The sequence below is a fragment of the Saccopteryx leptura genome, chromosome 1, assembly GCF_036850995.1.
Source record: "Saccopteryx leptura isolate mSacLep1 chromosome 1, mSacLep1_pri_phased_curated, whole genome shotgun sequence".
In the NCBI taxonomy this organism is placed as follows: domain Eukaryota; kingdom Metazoa; phylum Chordata; class Mammalia; order Chiroptera; family Emballonuridae; genus Saccopteryx; species Saccopteryx leptura.
The window spans coordinates 54,217,348-54,236,053 of NC_089503.1; the positions used below are offsets into that span (position 1 = coordinate 54,217,348).

Sequence of the window (18,706 nt, forward strand, 5' to 3'; positions counted from 1 at the left end):
AGAATGTGAACCTGGTGAAGGCTTCCCATGTTACAAATATTTAATCTGTGAATTAAAAGATTAGCAGGTTTAACAAATACCAAAGGTAGAAAAGTATGTTCCAGATTAAGAGAAAACCTTGAGAAAAGTTGTGAAGGTTTAAAGACTGTATGGAGAGTGGATGTCATTTCATTCAGCTTGTCAGAGCTCCTCAAGGCAATCAAAGCTAGAGAAGAGGGTAACTGTGGGATTGTAGAAGTCTTTGCATGTTTGAGAAGTTTGGGCTATATATTGTAATCAATAAATCACTATATAAAAGTTGTAAGAGAAAACACAGAAAGATTTTTGTTTTGGGAATACCACATGGGCTGCAACATAGCTGGGTTGGATGAGGGGGTGAGGATGAGAAGCTTGGAGATGAGGCAATAGGATTAGTTAGGATGCTATTGCAACACAACAAGTGAAGATAACCAAAACCTGAGTAGGATCATGTAAGTGAGAATAGGGAAGCATAAATGAATTCTAGACATTGCTGAGGTGTGATCAGGAACTTTTGTTTATATTTATGTTTGCAATTATAATGTAGGAAGTGAAAGCATAACATTATATTGATTGATACCATTATCTAATGTTCATCTTTTAATGAAACCTGTAGCTGTTTCTGCTTGTTGACTCTTGCTTTCTCTAGTCTTCACAGAGACACTCCAAAAGCAGGCATGTTTGGTGCTAACCTCATCATCTTCCACCCCACTGTGTTCATTCTACTTGGCATCCCAGGACTGGAGAACTACCACACCTGGCTTTCCATCCCCTTCTGCCTCATGTACATCACTGCAGTTTTGGGAAATGGAGCCCTCGTCCTTGTTGTCCTCAATGAACGTACCCTCCATGAACCCATGTATGTCTTCCTATCCATGCTGGCTGGCACTGACATCTTGCTGTCCACCACCACTGTGCCCAAGGCTTTGGCTATCTTCTGGTTCCATGCTGGGGAGATTGCCTTTGATGCCTGCATTACTCAGATGTTTTTCATCCATGTTGCCTTTGTGGCTGAGTCAGGAATCTTGTTGGCCATGGCATTTGACCGCTATGTGGCTATTTGTACTCCATTGAGATACACAGCCATCTTAACTCCTATGGTAATTGGAAAAATGACCCTGGCAATCTGGGGACGAAGCATTGGGACTATTTTCCCTATTGTATTCCTGCTGAAGAGACTGCCATACTGTCGGACAAATATCATCCCCCACTCATACTGTGAGCACATTGGGGTGGCCCGACTGGCCTGTGCTGACATCACTGTGAATATCTGGTATGGCTTCTCAGTGCCAATGGCATCAGTTTTGGTAGATATTGCACTCATTGGTATTTCCTACACTTTAATTCTCCAAGCTGTGTTTAGACTTCCTTCCCAGGATGCTCGGCACAAGGCTCTCAATACCTGTGGTTCTCACATTGGAGTTATTCTCCTCTTTTTCCTCCCATTCTTTTTTACTTTCCTGACCCATCGCTTTGGCAAGAATATCCCCCACCATATCCACATCCTTCTGGCAAATCTCTATGTATTAATTCCCCCCATGCTTAATCCCATCATCTACGGGGCAAAGACCAAGCAAATCAGGGACAGTATGGCTCATATGTTATCCATTGTGGGAAAGTATTGAGGAAGCTCATGGTTCCTTCACAGCTTTCTCTTACAAGCAGGGGAAAAGAGAACTTACCAACTGAGGTTCCAAGTTAAGGCACTACAGTGTGTTGCAAACAAAAGCACATAGGGCTTAGAATAAAATGCATCTGAATTCAAATCCTGGTTTCTTTACTTCCTGACTTTTGATTATGGGCATTTTCCTACTTCTTGGAGAGTTAGTTCTAATCTACCAAATGAAACCACTTGTACTTAGGCTCTAAAGTTTATGTAAAGATTAAATTAAATGTATAAATTGCTGGGTATATTGCTTAGCATTTCATGGGCTCTCAGTGTTAGCTATAATTCTAACTTGAAGTTTGTGGCTGAAAATATTTTAGGTTTGATGTATATGATATTTCCAATATTTTGAGAGGCTCCTGTACCTACTCCTGCTTCCTTTCCAAGATTGTACGATGATTAATACCTGTAACACCACCGCCAGCATAACTGGTTTGCTGACAAATCATTAGGTGATAAATATAAAAGTGTACTTTTAAAAAGATTAAGCTGTCAAAAAAGACTAAGGTTGTTATTGATTAAATTTTATATATAAGGAGCTATCACCATTATAACAAAAAATTTCTTTACTCATGAAGGAAATTGGTTGAATGACACAGACAGGCATTGCCCTTAGACAACTGGTTGTCTGAGATGGACTCATAAACAAAGAACAAATGGTGAGGGCACATTTATAATGGAAAATATATTACATAAATATACAGCTGTTCAAATATGAAGCAAGCTAATACTCTATGGTTCTATGTCCTCTATCTATAATTTTTTCCTATTTAGAGATAGTTGCATGGCTTTACAATTTTATTTCTAAATTAGGATGACTCCTAAACTGATATGTCTAGCCTAGACTTTTTTTTTGAGTTCATATCCATATATACAACTGTTTCTTGATGTCTCTAGTTGTATGTTTATTAGAAATGTCAAAGTAAAATGTCTATATTAGGATAGTTTAAGATATGCTTAATCTCAAGTATTACCAAAACAAAGTTTATTCTTCTTTTATTAAGGGTGTAGTGTAGGTCGGCAGAATCTATTCTCCATTTAGTGACTCAATAATTCTGGATCTTCCCATCTCCTGGAGTTGGCATATCAACATACACTTTTCAGAGTTACCAAGCAAAAAAGAAAAAATAAACAGGAGGGAAAGGTGAGGCACTCCAATGATTAATTGCTTTGGTCTTGAAGTGATTTATCACTTTTGTTCACATTTTCATTGGTGAGCATATTGCTCTAACATGACCCCCATCCAACTGCAAGGGAAAGTGGGAAATGTAGGCATGTTCATAAAATTTTAGTGAACACTAATTTTTATGCCACCATCTGTGCTTTGGGTCACTTAATAGTTCTTCATTACCTTATCTGTATGTACAAGAACACACTCAAATCCTCTCCACAAGACAAACCCCAAATTTGCATTCAGGCATTTCACCCAGCTCAAAGTGTAGGATCTTCAGTTGATGTAAAAGAACTTCTCCATCAGATTTGGTTGGGGCTTTTCTTGATCTAGAGAACTGTGATTTAAAAGCAAATTTCTCTGCTCATTTATCACCCTCTTATTAAATATACAATAATGTAACAAGGATATTTAACAATAACTTCTCCCATTGGGAAAGATAAAAAATATGAAACACACAACAATCAATTCACAGCAATTTTGAAATCCCCATTGGGCAAATATTGGGAAGGCTTCATGCCTTGAGTTTGGGAGAAGTTTCTTGATTAGATTCCCCAGCAGTAATCCACTGTCCATTCCTCTCTGTGGACCATGGAAATAATCTCTTTGAAAGATTATTTCTTTCCCATTATCTTCCTAGGCCATAGTTAGAATGGGCCCTGGGGAATATGTCCTTCTTGGGCAGCACAATATTCTAACTCTACTTCCTGGTGCTGAAAGCTTGGGCCCCAAGAGTTACGGTGTGTTAGCTCTTGAATAGTCAAAGTCTTTCTTAGCTGAACTTTTGGTTTTGTTGGTAGTATGTCTGTTAAAAACTTAGTAAGCTTCTCATCTATTTGGCTTCACTTCTGTGCCGGTAAACACACTCTGAAATCTTTTAAAGGTATAAATCTCAAATGTTCTCTATTTTCCTTTCATCACTTCTATATACATCTCTCTGACCTAAATGCAGGCTAATTTGGGACTGTAATGTTTTAGTGGGAAGGTACCTATGCCCTCAGTTGCTTGATTTATTTGAGATGTTCACTGGTTAGCACACTTACAACATGATCTTCATCTTTAAAGACTTTAATTAACTGAGAAGTTTTATAGGAAGATTTTGCTTGAAGCTTTTAAAAACCATTTTTTGTATTTTTTTACTGTTTAAAGTTTAGAAGTAGTTCATTTTCCATCCCTTTGAGACTCTGAAGTTTTTTTTAAAACTCTCTATGGTAGGTAAAATACTGGCCACTACAGATATCTATATCTTAATCCCTAGAACCTCTGAGTATGTTAGGATATATGGCAAAGGAAAATTAAGGTTAAAGATAAAATTAGGATTGCTAATAAGCAGATATTATTTTGAATTATGAGGTGGGGCCAATGTAATCACAAATATCCTTTTAAGTGAAAGAAGGAGGCATAGAGTGAAGTATTAGAGTGAAATAAGCCAGATGGAGAAAGAAAAATACTGTATGATCACCTGTGTGTGGAATCTAGAAAGCCAAACTCATAGAAACAAAGAGTAGAATGGTGGTTACCAGGGGCAAAGAGGTAGGAAAATGGGATGATATGGGTCAAAGAGCGCAAACTTTCAGTTATAAGACAAATAAGTTCTGGGGATGTAATGTATAACATGGTGATTATAGCTAGTACTTACAGTACTAGACAAATGACAGTAGCTAAAATAATAGAGCTTAAATGTTCTCACCACGTAAAAGAAATACGTGATATGATGGAGATGTTAGCTAATGCTATGGTGGTTATCAAATTATAATATATAAATATATCAACTCAACACATTGTATACCTTAAACTTACACAATGTTATATATCAACTATTTCTTAATAAAACTGGGGAAATAAACATCTGAGGGACAACTATCAGTAGAGTCATTCAACTTGCAACATCATTTTTTCTTTAGTGTGAATAACAAATGATGTTTTATTGTGTTAACTAACTGAAAATGTAAAGTTATATTTTATTAGTATATAGTCAATCACTAAATTATTCTGAATCTTAGGATTTTTGAATGTCAAGCAGCATATTTAGCTAACAGGGTTTTATGATGATTAAGTGAGATTGTGTTTGGGACAATTTTTAAGCTTCCAAGTATTGCTATAGGGCAGGGGTCGGGAACCTATGGCTCACGAGCCAGATGTGGCTCTTTTTTTTTTATAATAATTTTATTTTTTTAATGGGGTGACATCAATAAATCAGGATACATATATTCAAAGATAACAAGTCCAGGTTATCTTGTCGTTCAATTATGTTGCATACCCATCACCCAAAGTCCTTTGTCACCTTCTATCTTGTTTTCTTTGTGCCCCTCCCCCTCCCCCTTTCCCTCTCCCATTCCCCCCTTCCCCCCTTAACCACCACACTCTTATCAATGTCTCTTAGTTTCACTTTTATGTCCCACCTACGTATGGAATAATGCAGTTCCTGGTTTTTTCTGATTTACTTATTTCAATTCCTATAATGTTATCAAGATCCCACCATTTTGCTGTAAATGATCCGATGTCATCATTTCTTATGGCTGAGAAGTATTCCATAGTGTATATGTGCCACATCTTTTTTATCCAGTCATCTATTGACGGGCTTTTTGGTTGTTTCCATGTCCTGGCCACTGTGAACAATGCTGCAATAAACATGGGGCTGCATGTGTCTTTACGTATCAATGTTTCTGAGTTTTTGGGGTATATACCCAGTAGAGGGATTGCTGGGTCATAAGGTAGTTCTATTTTCAGTTTTTTGAGGAACCACCATACTTTCTTCCATAATGGTTGTACTACTTTACATTCCCACCAACAGTGGATGAGGGTTCCTTTTTCTCCACAGCCTCTCCAACATTTGCTATTACCTGTCTTGCTAATAATAGCTAATCTAACAGGTGTGAGGTGGTATCTCATTGCCGTTTTGATTTGCATTTCTCTAATAGCTAAAGAAGATGAGCATCTTTTCATATATCTGTTGGTCATTTGTATTTCTTCCTGGGAGAAGTGTCTGTTCATATCCTCTTCCCATTTTTTTATTGGATTGTGTGTTTGTTGTTGAGTTTTATGAGTTCTTTGTATATTTTGGATATTAGGCCCTTATCTGAGCTGTTGTTTGAAAATATCATTTCCCATTTAGTTGGCTTTCTGTTTATTTTGTTATCAGTTTCTCTTGCTGAGCAAAAACTTCTTAGTCTGATGTAGTCCCATTCATTAATTTTTGCCTTCACTTCTCTTGCCTGTGGAGTCAAATTCATAAAATGCTCTTTAAAACCCAGGTCCATGAGTTGAGTACCTATGTCTTCTTCTATGTACTTAATTGTTTCAGGTCTTATGTTTAGATCTTTGATCCATTTTGATTTAATTTTAGTACAAGGGGACAAACTGTAGTCCAGTTTCATTCTTTTGCATGTGGCTTTCCAGTTTTCCCAGCACCATTTATTGAAGAGGCTTTCTTTACTCCATTGTGTGTTGTTGGCCCCTTTATCAAAAATTATTTGACTATATATATGTGGTTTTATTTCTGGACTTTCTATTCTGTTCCATTGGTCTGATTGTCTATTTTTCTGCCAATACCATGCTGTTTTGATTGTCGTGGCCCTATAATAGAGTTTGAAGTCAGGTATTGTAATGCCCCCAGCTTCATTCTTTTTCTTTAGGATTGCTTTGGCTATTTGGTTTTTTTTATAGTTCCATATAAATCTGATGATTTTTTGCCCTATTTCTTTAAAAAATGTCATTGGAAGTTTGATGGGAATTGCATTAAATTTGTATATTGCTTTGGGTAATATAGCCATCTTGATTATATTTATTCTTCCTAGCCAAGAACAAGGTATATTCTTCCATCTCATTATAGGGTTAGGGTTAGGGTTCTTTTTCGATTTCCCTTAACAATGGTTTATAGTTTTCATTATATAAGTCCTTTACATTCTTTGTTATGTTTATTCCTAAGTATTTTATTTTTTTTGTTGCAATCGTGAAGGGGATTATTCTTTTGAGTTCCTTCTCAATTGTTTCATTGTTGGCATATAGAAAGGCTATTGACTTCTGTATGTTAATTTTGTATCCTGCGACCTTACTGTATTGGCTTATTGTTTCTAGTAGTCTTTTTGTGGATTCTTTGGGGTTTTCGATGTATAGGATCACATCATCTCAAAAAGTGATACCTTTACTTCTTCTTTTCCGATATGGATGCCTTTTATTTCTTTGTCTTGTCTGATTGCTCTGGCTAGAACCTCTAGTACCACATTAAATAAGAGTGGAGAGAGTGGACAACCCTGTCTTGTTCCTGATTTAAGGGGGAAAGCCTTCAGTTTAGTGCCATTTAATATGATGTTAGCTGATGGTTATCATATATGGCCTTTATCATGTTGAGATATTTTCCTTCTATACCCATTTTGTTGAGTCTTAAACATAAAATTGTGTTGTATTTTATTGAAAGCCTTTTCTGTGTCTATTGATAAGATCATGTGGTTTTTGTTCTTTGTTTTGTTGATATAGTGTATTACGTTAACCGTTTTACGTATGTTGAACCATCCTTGAGATTCTGGGATGAATCCCACTTGATCATGATGTATTTTTTTTTTAATATGTTGTTGTATTCGATTTGCTAGTATTTTGTTTAGTATTTTAGCATCTGTATTCATTAGAGATATTGGTCTGTAGTTTTCTTTTTTTGTGCCATCCTTGCCTGGTTTTGGTATGAGGGTTATGTTGGCCTCATAAAATGTGTTTGGAAGTATTGCTTCTTCTTCAATTTTTTGAAGACTTTGAGTAGAATAGGAACCAAGTCTTCTTTGAATGTTTGATAAAATTCGCTGGTATAGCCGTCAGGGCCTGGACTTTTATTTTTGGGGAGGTTTTTAATGGTTTTTTCTATTTCTTCTCTACTAATAGGTCTGTTTAGGCTTTCTGCTTCTTCTTGACTCAGTCTAGGAAGGTTGTATTGTTCTAGGAATTTATCCATTTCTTCTAGGTTGTTGAATTTAGTGGCATAAAGTTTTTCATAGTATTCTACAATAATTCTTTGTATATCTACGGTGTCCGTGGTGATTTCTCCTCTTTCATTTTGGATTTTGTTTATATGAGTTCTTTCTCTTTTTTCCTTGGTAAGTCTTGCCAAGGGTTTGCCAATTTTGTTGATCTTTTCAGAGAACCAGCACCTTGTTCTATTAATTTTTTCTATAGTTTTTCTGTTCTCTAATTCATTTATTTCTGCTCTGATTTTTATTATCTCCTTTCTTCAGCTGGTTTTGAGTTGTCTTTGTTCTTCTTTTTCTATTTCCTTAAGGTGGGAAGTTAAGTGTTTCACTTGGGCTCTCTCTTGTTTGTTCATATATGCCTGAAGTGATATGAACTTCCCTCTTATCACTGCTTTTGCTGCATCCCATAGATTCTGATATGTCATATTGTCATTTTCATTAGTCTGTATATATCTTTTGATCTCTGCACTTATTTCTTCTTTGACCCATTCATTTTTTAAAAGTATGTTGTTTAGTTTCCACATTTTTGTGGGAATTTTTTCCTCTTTTTTGCAGTTGAATTCTAGTTTCAAGGCTTTATGATCAGAAAATATGCTTGGTTCAACTTCAATTTTTCTGAATTTGCTGATGTTGTTTTTGTGGCCCAACATATGGTCAATTCTTGAGAATGATCCATGTACACTGGAGAAAAAAGTATACTCAGTTACTTTGGGATGAAATGTCCTGTAGATGTCTATCATATCCAGGTGCTCTAGTGTTTTGTTTAAGGCCACTATATTTTTGTTGATTCTCTGTTTGGATGACCAATCTAGACCAATTTTAATATGTTGTTATATTCGATTTGCTAGTATTTTGGCTCTTGCTCCATCCCCGTGCTCAGCTTTTTCAAGGCGCTGGGGCGGCCCAAGATTCCGCTTTGGGCCCACACAAAGACCTCTGACTCTGCCCCTCTGTGTGATAACCTGGGCGCACACTGCCGAGGCACTCGGAGGAATCTCTCTCTCACTATCTGCGCGCGCAGACCAGGATATCAGGCCGGCCGCCTCACCCTCTGAGTGAAACCCCGACCCGCTCGGAAAAGTTTCAGCATTAGAATTGACTCTCACTCCCTCCCCGTGCATGGCTTTTTCAGGGCACTGGCGCAGTCCGGAGATTCCGCTTTCGGCCCACACAAAGGCCTCTGACTCTGCCTCTCTGTGGGATAACATGGGCGCCCACTCCCGGCTCTTTGGAAGGAATCTCTCGCCCACTATCTGTGTGCACTGACCAGGGGATCGGGGAAAATGGCTGCCCCACTTGTCTTTCTTTATCTGGGTTTGGCGTGAGTGTTAGCTTGTATTGCCCGGGTTGGCACAGGAACAGTTTTTCCTTGGCTTGGATCTCCATGCCACAGCCTGGTTTGGCCATTTGTGCTGCGGCCTGGATCTATTCACCCCCTTTGCCCACCCTAGTTTGTATATTCTCAGTTCCCAGTGCAAGCCGCCCTGTTTAGGTTAGTGAGGAAGGCGAAGCATTTCTTACTACCTATTTCCTTTGGGGTTTGTTATATATTTAGCCAATTTTTCGCTCGACCATACCTTCGGGTATATTGCGAAACATCTGGAGTCTCCAAGGATAGGTTTTTCTGTTTCTGGTTGAAGATCTTGTTGAGTTTTGGGGGAGATTTATCGGTATCACTTCCTACTCCACCGTTACTCTGATGTCATCTCCAGATGTGGCTCTTTTAATGGCTGCATCTGGCTCGCAGACAAATCTTTAATAAAAAAATAATGTTAAAAATATAAAACATTCTTATGTATTACAATCCACTCATTTCCTACCGCTTATGTTCATGGTTGCGAGTGGCTGGAGCCAATTACAGATGTCCTTCGGGACAACACCAAATTTTTATTGGATAATATGTAATGTACACAAGTCGTTGTATGGCTCTCACGGAATTACATTTAAAAATATGTGGCATTCATGGCTCTCTCAGCCAAAAAGTTTCCCGTCCCCTGCTATAGGGCATTACTTCAGTGGTTGCCTATCAGACTGTATACTTTATATTAGTTTATTTTCAAGTTCACTGATTCTTCTGCCATCTCAGACCTTGTGTTGAGCCTCTCTAGTGAGGTTTTCAAAGTTATTATATTTTTAAGCCCAGAAATTTCATTTGGTTCTTTTGTATAGTTTCTTTTAAAATTCTCTTATCAAAGTATAGTTGGCATACATTGTACATTCACATGTTCAACATAGTGATTTGAAATTTATATACCTTATGATGTGAACCTCTTACTAAGTTTAGTAACCATCTGTCTCTATGCAAAGTTATCACAATGTTATTGACTATATTTCCCTCATCTTTTTCACCCATCTTTTCTGGCAAGCATCAGTTTGTTCTCTGGTTCTGTGAATCTGTTTTTGCTTTATGTTTGTTCATTTTTTAAAGATTCCACATATAAGTAAAATCATACAGCATTTGTCTTTCTCTGTCAATTTCACTTAGCATTATACCATCTAGGTCTATCTGTGTTGTTGCAAAGGGCAAAGTTTCATTCTTTTTTATTGCTGAATAATATTCCATAGTGTATATATACAAAAATCTTTTTTATCCATTCATGTATGGGTGGACACCTAGGTAGTTTCCATATCTTTGCTATTGTAAATCATGCTGCAATAAACATAAGAATGCATGTAACTTTTGAATTAGCACTTTTATATTCTTTGGTTAAATACTGAGAAGTGAAATTGCTGATTGATATGATAGTTCTATTTTTGGTTTTGGAGGACTCTCTGTGCTGTTTTCCACGTTGGTTGCACCAATTTACAATCCTATCACAGTGCATGGTTTGTTATTTGTTGATTTTTGAGTATAGACATTTTAAAAATTATAGCTAGGTGTGAGGTAGTGTCTTACTGTGGTTTTGATCTGTATTTCATTTCTCTGATGATTAGTGATGTTGAGCATCTTTTCATATTCTATTAACCACCTGTATGTCGTCTTTGGAAAAATGCCAATTTGTGTCTTCTGTGCATCTTTTGATCAGTTGTTTTTTTCTTTCCATTATTGAGTTATGAGTTCCTTATATATTTTGAATATTAAAACATTATTGGATAGAGAATGAGAATGCCTTCTTCTATTCAGTAGGTTGTCTTTTTTATTTTAAATTTCCTTCACTGTGTGGAAGTGTTTTAGTTTGATGTAGTCCCATTTGTTGACTTTTGTGTTTGTTTCCCTTGCCTGGGGAGACATATCCAAAAAAATATTACTAAGACAGATGCTAAAGAGTAGTAAACTCTTCTATGATTTTTATGGTTTCAGGCCTTATATTTAAGTCTTTAATCTATTTTGAGTTTATTTTTATATATGATGTTCAAGGGTGGTCCAGCTTTACTTTTTGCATGTATGTGTCCAGTTTTCTTATGTATAGTTTCTATTCTTTTATTGAAATTATCTGTATTTTTAAAATTTTTTACATGTTTCCTTTTAATTCTTTGAATATATTTTCAATAGCAGGTCTGAACTCTGTGCTTGTTAAACCCAACACCTGCCTTCACTGAGTGACAGTTTTGATGTCTGTTTCTCCCCAATTCCCCATAGGTCATAATTCCCTTTTCATGTCTCATACTTAAAAGATTTTTTTTTTAAGCTAAGCATTTTAAATAACTTTATTGTTCTGAGGGTGTTGTTGCTGTTTTTTTTTATTTTATTTCTGAAATCAGTGAAACCTTTTTCACAGTGCTCACCTAATGTACTGCTCAGATATTTTTATTATTTTTAACTAACTAACTGAATTTATTGAAGTTACATTGAATAACAAAATAATACAGGTTTCAGGTGCACAACTCTACAACACATCATCTGTTCACTGCACTGTGTTTATCACGCCAAGTCAAGTTTCTGTCTGTCACCATTAATCCCACTCTACCTTCTTCCACCTCCCTTTACCACCCCTTCCTTCTTGCAAGCATCACACTGTCATCCATATCTATGAGCTTTTTTTTTTTTTTTCATTTTTGGTCATTTTGGTTGCTTCCAAATACCTTGAGCCAGTAAAGCTTCTATTCCCTATTAGTGGGTCTACGTGTGGCTTGGGCAGCACATTCAAAGTTCAGGCAGTTTTCAAGTCTGTTCCAGCTTTTATTTTTCCATCAGACTCCTTGAGTCTCTTCTGCATATGTACTCAGTTTCCTGGACAGTTTAGGGTGTGTGGAGAGTTTGGGCTTTGTTCTCCCCAAATGTATGTACAACCTTCCAGTCAGTCAGCGGTATGTGGAGAGCTTCTTAAACCCTATATCCTTACCTCATTTGTAATATCTCCGGTCAATCTACAGTCTTCAACTTGTACTGACCAGGACTATAGGCTCTGGTTAGATAGCTGCATGACTTTCCCACTTGGCATTGGGTATGGCTTTTCCATTCTTCCTTCCAAATCAAGTCAGCCCCTTCTGGCAGTGAAGCTATTGATTTTATACCCTGTATTTCCCTGGTAAAACTATCACACTGACCAAATTGAAGCTGGAGGAGATTGGATGGGAGCAGTCTCAGGCAAGAACAACAGATTTCTATACTTCCTACCTGAAGTTCAGCAGTTATTCATGAAAAAATGCCTATTTGTGGGGTTTCCACTGTTTCTTTCCAGAGTCATGAAATGAGTATTTCTGATAATTTTTCTAATTTGATAGTTGTTTCCTATGAAGTGGATTCATGACCTTTTTATACTGCCATATCATATTGTATTGTCTAACATTTTTTTGAGGTAAGATGAGAACATTTCTTTGATATTGTGTTAGGTCAAGCATGTGCCATACTTGGGCTCCCAAGTTTATAGCTCTTTAGCTTGTGCCTACATGCTTAGTTACTCTTCCCAGGATATCCTCATCAAGTCAGAGGGGTTTCATCCTCAGCCATGTGACTTGGAAGCAATCCACTCCTTGTAGGTTTCCCAGATAAAACATAGGACACTGACTTGTATAAATTTCAGATAAATAAATGAATACCCCCCCCCTTTTTTTTTTTAGTATGAATAGGTACCAAACATTGCATGGTACATAACTTACTAAAAAATTCTTTGCCATTTATGAGAAATTAAAATTTAACTGATCTCGTATTTCTATTTGCTAAATTTGGCAGTCCTCCTTCTCCCTCTTTGCTATTGAGTCCAGGAAGATCAGTCCTACTTTCTCCCAACATGCACACACTCACACTCAAACATTTACAGTGAGATTTTTCTTTCATGGATCTTCTATGATCTTTGATGAAGATAAATCTAGACTGTGTTGTGATCATCTTCATCTACTCATTAGGGAAAGTCATATTACATTAAATTCCAAAATGAAGAAATTATGGAGAAGGTGATCTCATTACCTTTCTTTCAGAAGGCTTTTTGGCTCCAATACAGATTAACTTCATATATAGTGAGACAAGTCTGTTTTTATTAAACTACAAAGTAATTTATGTTACATTCCGGTCATACAAAATTAGTTTTTATTATGATAATGTTTCTCGAAGAAAGAAAATTTGCTGCCTTCACTGTTAAACAAGTCTCTGGCAAAATTAAAAAAAATAACAACTTATGAAAATAACTGCTTTAAACTAATATAATATTGAATGTTAACTGTAATTGAAAAAATTAATTTACATACTATATATTTAATTTTTTAAAGCATACAATTCAATGGTTTTTAGTATATTCATGGAGTTGTATGCTGTTACCATGATCTAATTCCAGAATATTTTTATTACCACAAGAAGAAATCTATTATTCATCAGCAGTCATTGTCATTCCTCCATGCACAACATCCCCAGCTTCTGACAAACACTAGTCTACTTTCTGTTTCTATAGATTTTTCTACTATACACACTTGATATAAATGGAATTATACATAATCTTTTTTGTCTGGCTTTTTTAAAAAAATTAACGTAATGTTTTAAAGGTTCGTTCATGTTATAACATGTGTCAGTACTTCATTCCTTTTTATCACTGAAAAATATTCCAGTGTATGGATCTATCTCATTTTATTTATCCATTCATCAGCTGATGAATATCTGAGTTATTTCCATGCTTGAAACTTTTTTTTTTTTTTTTTTTTCATTTTTCTGAAGCTGGAAACAGGGAAAGACAGTCAGACAGACTCCCGCATGCGCCCGACCGGGATCCACCCTGCACGCCCACCAGGGGGCGACGCTCTGCCCACCAGGGGGCGACGCTCTGCCCACCAGGGGGCGATGCTCTGCCCCTCCGGGGCGTCGCCATGTTGTGACCAGAGCCACTCTAGCGCCTGAGGCAGAGGCCACAGAGCCATCCCCAGCGCCCGGGCCATCTTTGCTCCAATGGAGCCTTAGCTGCGGGAGGGGAAGAGAGAGACAGAGAGGAAAGCGCGGTGGAGGGGTGGAGAAGCAAATGGGCGCTTCTCCTGTGTGCCCTGGCCGGGAATCGAACCCGGGTCCTCCGCACGCTAGGCCGACGCTCTACCGCTGAGCCAACCGGCCAGGGCCTGAAACTTTGAAATGTATATTAGTCCCATTAAATTTAATTTCCTAAATAAAAAATAAAAACAAATACAGAAGAATGTATGCAGTTCCACTTAGGCAGGGACTGCCTCTAATATTTACTTTCATTTATAATATTTTTATTTCTAAAGAATGTGAATTTTTGTTTATGTCTTAGTTAACAAATTATATTTCCTAATGAAAGAGGGAAATCAAATTCCAGCTGGGGTCTGCTGAATTTCAAAACCCGTGCTCTTTTGCAGTACAACACATTCCATTCTTTGAGTTTGTGTCACTTCTGGGACACAGTCTCGTCTAACATAAGCACCCACTGGAAGCCCACTTGGAGCTCCTGGGACCTAAGAGCATATATGATGCGGTTTAGGGCGGGGGGATGACAATGTTAAGAATGTTAAGAAGAACAAGAGAGATGGAAACTGTTTTTCCTGCCAGGTGGGCTATAGACACTACAATAACGGTTGTGTAGAAAAAGAAGGTAAGGGTGAGATGGGAACTGCAGGTTCTCACAGCCTTGGCTATTGCTTCAGCAGAGTTCAGCCTCATCACAGAGTCAAAGATCAGAACACAAGAAATAAGAACTAGAGCCACTTCACTTCCACCAATGACCCAAGCCAAAGCCAACTGTAAAGCCTATTAATGGTGATGTCATCACAGGCCAACTCAGTGACTCCCAGATTAGAGCACAGGCAGTGGTCAGTTTCATTTCTGGAGCAGTAATGTCTCTGGGCAGCTAGTACATGCACTGGGATGGTCAACAGAAAATTTCTAAGCACCATGAATACTATGGCTTTGACCACAAAAGTAGGTAACTATGGAGGAGTATTGAAGTGGATGGCAGATGGCTACATATCTATCCATAGTCATACAAAGGAAGATACCAGACTCTATGCTAATAAAACAGTGAACAACATAGATTTGAACAAAGCACTCAAGAGAGGCTGATGGCCTTGGCATCAAACCAGAAGATGGCTAGAATCTTGGGCATGATGGTGGTAGTCAAGCCAATGTCCACTCTAGCCAGGATACTAAGGAATTGGTCCATGGGCTGGTGCAAGTTAAGTTCATGGTTAATGGTGATCATGATGAGGATATTGGCACCAAGAGCTTAGAGGTAGATCAGATCCAGGGGCTGGAAAGCCAGTGCTGCTATTTGTGAATGCCTGGGAGCCCCATCAGAATGAACTTAGTCATGTGAAGTCTTGAGTTATTAGTTCCACTTTGGGAGATATCCATATGTTAGCATCTTAATCCTTAGTGTCTGTCTGTAGATAAAGGGAAACAAGAAGGAAGCTTGGTTAAGTGTTCAGCTAAGATTCAGGTTTAATTTAAAGATATAAGATTCACAAGTAGTACCTTTTATCATGATAATCTCCATGTCTCTTTTGTCAGGAAAATGTTCAGAAAAGAGCACTAAGATAGCCAGAAGAGGAAGATTATAGCAGAAACAAAGAAAGCCAGAGAGGAATCGTTTACTGGCTTCATGTCATGTAATGGTGCTTTTTTATAATACATGGAGCAAGGGAACGTGGACACAGAGAAGGAGACACGTACAATCATCATGAGCAGTCTGATTTCTCAGGAGGTAAATACTATGAAAACATATTGAGACCTATATTTTTCAGTTTATTGATTTTTTACCTGTAGATTTTAATAAGACTCTCCTAAGGGCATTGTTTTAAAAATACTTAATGCTGTATTTTTAAAAATGTTTATTTTATTGATTTTAGAGAGAGGAAGGGAGAGAGTGAGAGAGAAACAGGAACATTGAACTGTTCCTGTATGTGCCCTGACTGGGAATTGAACTGGCAACCTCTATGCCTCAGGGCGATGCTCTAACCAACAGAGCTATTCAGCCAGGGCATAATGCTGTATTTTTAAAAGGAATTTTAACATCAACTAGATTTTAATTATGTTAATTACCATAGAGATTTTGACATTTACATATTTAGATATTTATACTTAAGTGACAAAAAAGCAATGTTCACTATATATCTTTTCATAACAGTGCCTACCCATTTGTGGTCTTTATTTTGATTCAAATTCTGTGTGGCTATAGAACATTTTCAAGTTATTTTATCAGAAAGAGAAAATGGGCAGTATACCCTGAATAAATTAGAAAGTCATCTTCAACTCAGAATTTTGATTAATATTCATTTCTCATTACTTTTTTTAAATGTTTTTAATAGTTAATTACAAAAATGAAACTCATTTTCTTTGATCTATAGAGGGGAGAATATATTTGTATTGTTCTTTTTAATTTTTTACTTTTTTTTTTATTAAGTGAGAGCCAGCGAGGCCGAAAGACAGACTCTTGCATGTGCCCCAACTGGGATCCACCTGGCAAGCCCCCTACATGGTGATGCTCTGCTCATCTGGGGCCACTGCTCTGTTGCTCAGCAACTGAGCTATTTCAGCCCCTGAAACTAGACAATGGAGCCATTCTCATCACCTGGGGCCAACCATTTGTGCCATGGCTGTGAGAGGGGAAGAGAGAGAAAGAGAGAAAGAAGGGGGAGGGTTGAAGAAGCAGATGGTTGCTTCTCCTGTGTGTCCTGACTAGGAATCAAACCTGAAACTTCCACACATGGAGCCCATGCTCTACATTGAGCCAACTGGCCAATAGCTTTACTATTGATTGTTGATGCTTCATTTTGTATTAAGTTCTTATATACACTAGGTCTAATTTATTGTTTTACTTTTCTGTCTGTGCATTGTGATGAGGGTACCATACTGAACAAAACAGTTCTAGATTTATAAGTTTAAACATACAATGGATCATTTCCCACTTAATATTTTACATTTTAAAATTTAAAGCTTTTGCCAATGTTTTGACTTCTAGATCATCTTATTTTGTTAATTTCTAAATTATCTAAATTTAATTGGGATAAAATATAAAAATTAATTTATACAAATAACATCTTAAAATATTTTTCCTTTATAGTTAGCAATTTGATGCATCTCTTTCATTACTTAAATTTTGTTTTACATCTGTCACTAATGGACATTATTTATAAGTCTCAACATTTTATACTATTTTTAAACTATATTTGAAGATTTTGAGTGGACTCTTCCTAGGGTATAATTTTTAATTAATTGTTGTTAGTACCTAAGAAATCTGTTGATTATTTATGTTGCTTTGGATTCACTTTACTATTTTATTGTCAGTTATAGTAATTTTTAAATTTTTACTCTGATTTTCTTGTGTGACCTCATAAGTGTTATTAAAGTGACAATTTAGAGCTCTCTTTGCAAATATTATATTTTATTTTTTATGTTTTATTTTAATCAGAACAAAGTTAAACAATAAGAATAGCAGCTCATCTAATTTCTCCATTGATTGACTTAATAAAAGTCTATTAAATTTTACATGGAGAATGCTGTTAACTTTTGTTTTACAAAGAAAACAAGTTAACAATGTATTTTATATGCTATAAAAGTTCCAAATCATGAAAGAATTGAGCTTCATGATTTATAAAATTCTCTTTTTGGGGGAATCTTTGCTTTATAATTTATTATGCAAGAATCACTTAGTTTGGTCATTTACTCAATAAATTTTTACTGAGAGCTCCCTGTGTGCCTGACACTGTGGAAATCGAGAAGGTTTCTTTGCATATTCCTCTCACTGGAAAGCCCCATCTTCTCCAACATGGCCATATCAGAGCTCAGCCTCAGCTCTTTGGGCTCATCTTAGATACAACTCTTAACCCCTGCACAGGTGAAGAGCCTGATAGAAAGTGAAGAAAGGCAAGTTGAGAAATCCAAGGATAGTGAGCCAGATTTATAAACTGGGCAGAGTTCAAAAGAGGTGAACTGCCTCCACTGATTCTCCCCAGTGTCCAGGATGTTGGCTGGTTTACTTACTGTGTGGGAGGGGCCATGAGGCTAGTGCTTCCTCCTGCTATACTTCTCCCTTCCTGGCTGTTGCTGCCTGTGCTTGGCCTTTCATTGCTAAGAACAGATCAATCTCTCTCCTTACTTCTTCTTGTTTTTTGGTTATAAATCACATCCATGAAATGACTTGGTTGAGGTCTGACTCTCCCTGGACCTGTGCCATGTCACTCCATCCTCTCATCCAACTACCTCTAAGGGAGGTTGTTGTCTCACTCCAGCCGGAAGGCCCCCAGTGACTTTGGAGGCTTTTTTTGTCACTTCTGGGAACAGTCCTATTCAAACCTAGTCCCAGGGGGCAAGCTCACCAGACAGACAGCCCTGCCAGGTTGAAACATTGGACGAAGGTGTGTTCTTCGTTCTCTCTAAGCTGGTTTACTCCTCACTCACTCTAGTAAGTACAGTCAATTCTGTTATTACATGACACATGAGTTCTTGAAAGTCATCATACTCTGCAGTATCCCATGAGAAAAGCCACCGGATTTATGGAAAAATGGAGCTAAGAGCACAGC

The 18,706-nt window shown here is 37.2% G+C and overlaps 2 protein-coding genes across 3 annotated transcripts; one reads left to right on the plus strand and one right to left on the minus strand.

Moving 5' to 3' along the window:
• Positions 1–695: 695 nt before the first annotated feature.
• On the plus strand, positions 696–10,959 carry LOC136388801 (olfactory receptor 52B2-like). Of its 2 annotated transcripts, XM_066360607.1 has the most exons (2): positions 696–1,605; positions 10,919–10,959. In XM_066360607.1, the coding sequence occupies exons 1-2, from the start codon at positions 696–698 to the stop codon at positions 10,957–10,959; spliced, it is 951 nt and encodes a 316-aa protein (XP_066216704.1). The 2 variants fall into 2 exon arrangements, with proteins under 2 accessions (XP_066216704.1, XP_066216705.1); XM_066360608.1 differs by lacking the exon at positions 10,919–10,959 and having other exon boundaries at positions 696–1,643.
• Positions 10,960–14,577: 3,618 nt separating this feature from the next.
• OR56B4 (olfactory receptor family 56 subfamily B member 4) lies at positions 14,578–15,539 on the minus strand. Its single transcript, XM_066360609.1, is given in 6 exon segments — positions 14,578–14,672; positions 14,675–14,935; positions 14,938–15,110; positions 15,112–15,236; positions 15,238–15,437; positions 15,440–15,539. Coding segments are annotated over 6 exon segments (954 nt in total).
• Positions 15,540–18,706: the final 3,167 nt, after the last annotated feature.

Excerpts from the sequence above, each read along its gene's own strand:
- LOC136388801 (XM_066360607.1), top strand. The coding sequence starts at position 696 with ATGTTTGGTGCTAACCTCATCATCTTCCACCCCACTGTGTTCATTCTA. Across the intron at positions 1,606-10,918 it reads GACCAAGCAAATCAGGGACA|AATGCCTTCTTCTATTCAGT; the intron begins GTATGGCTCATA and ends ATAGAGAATGAG.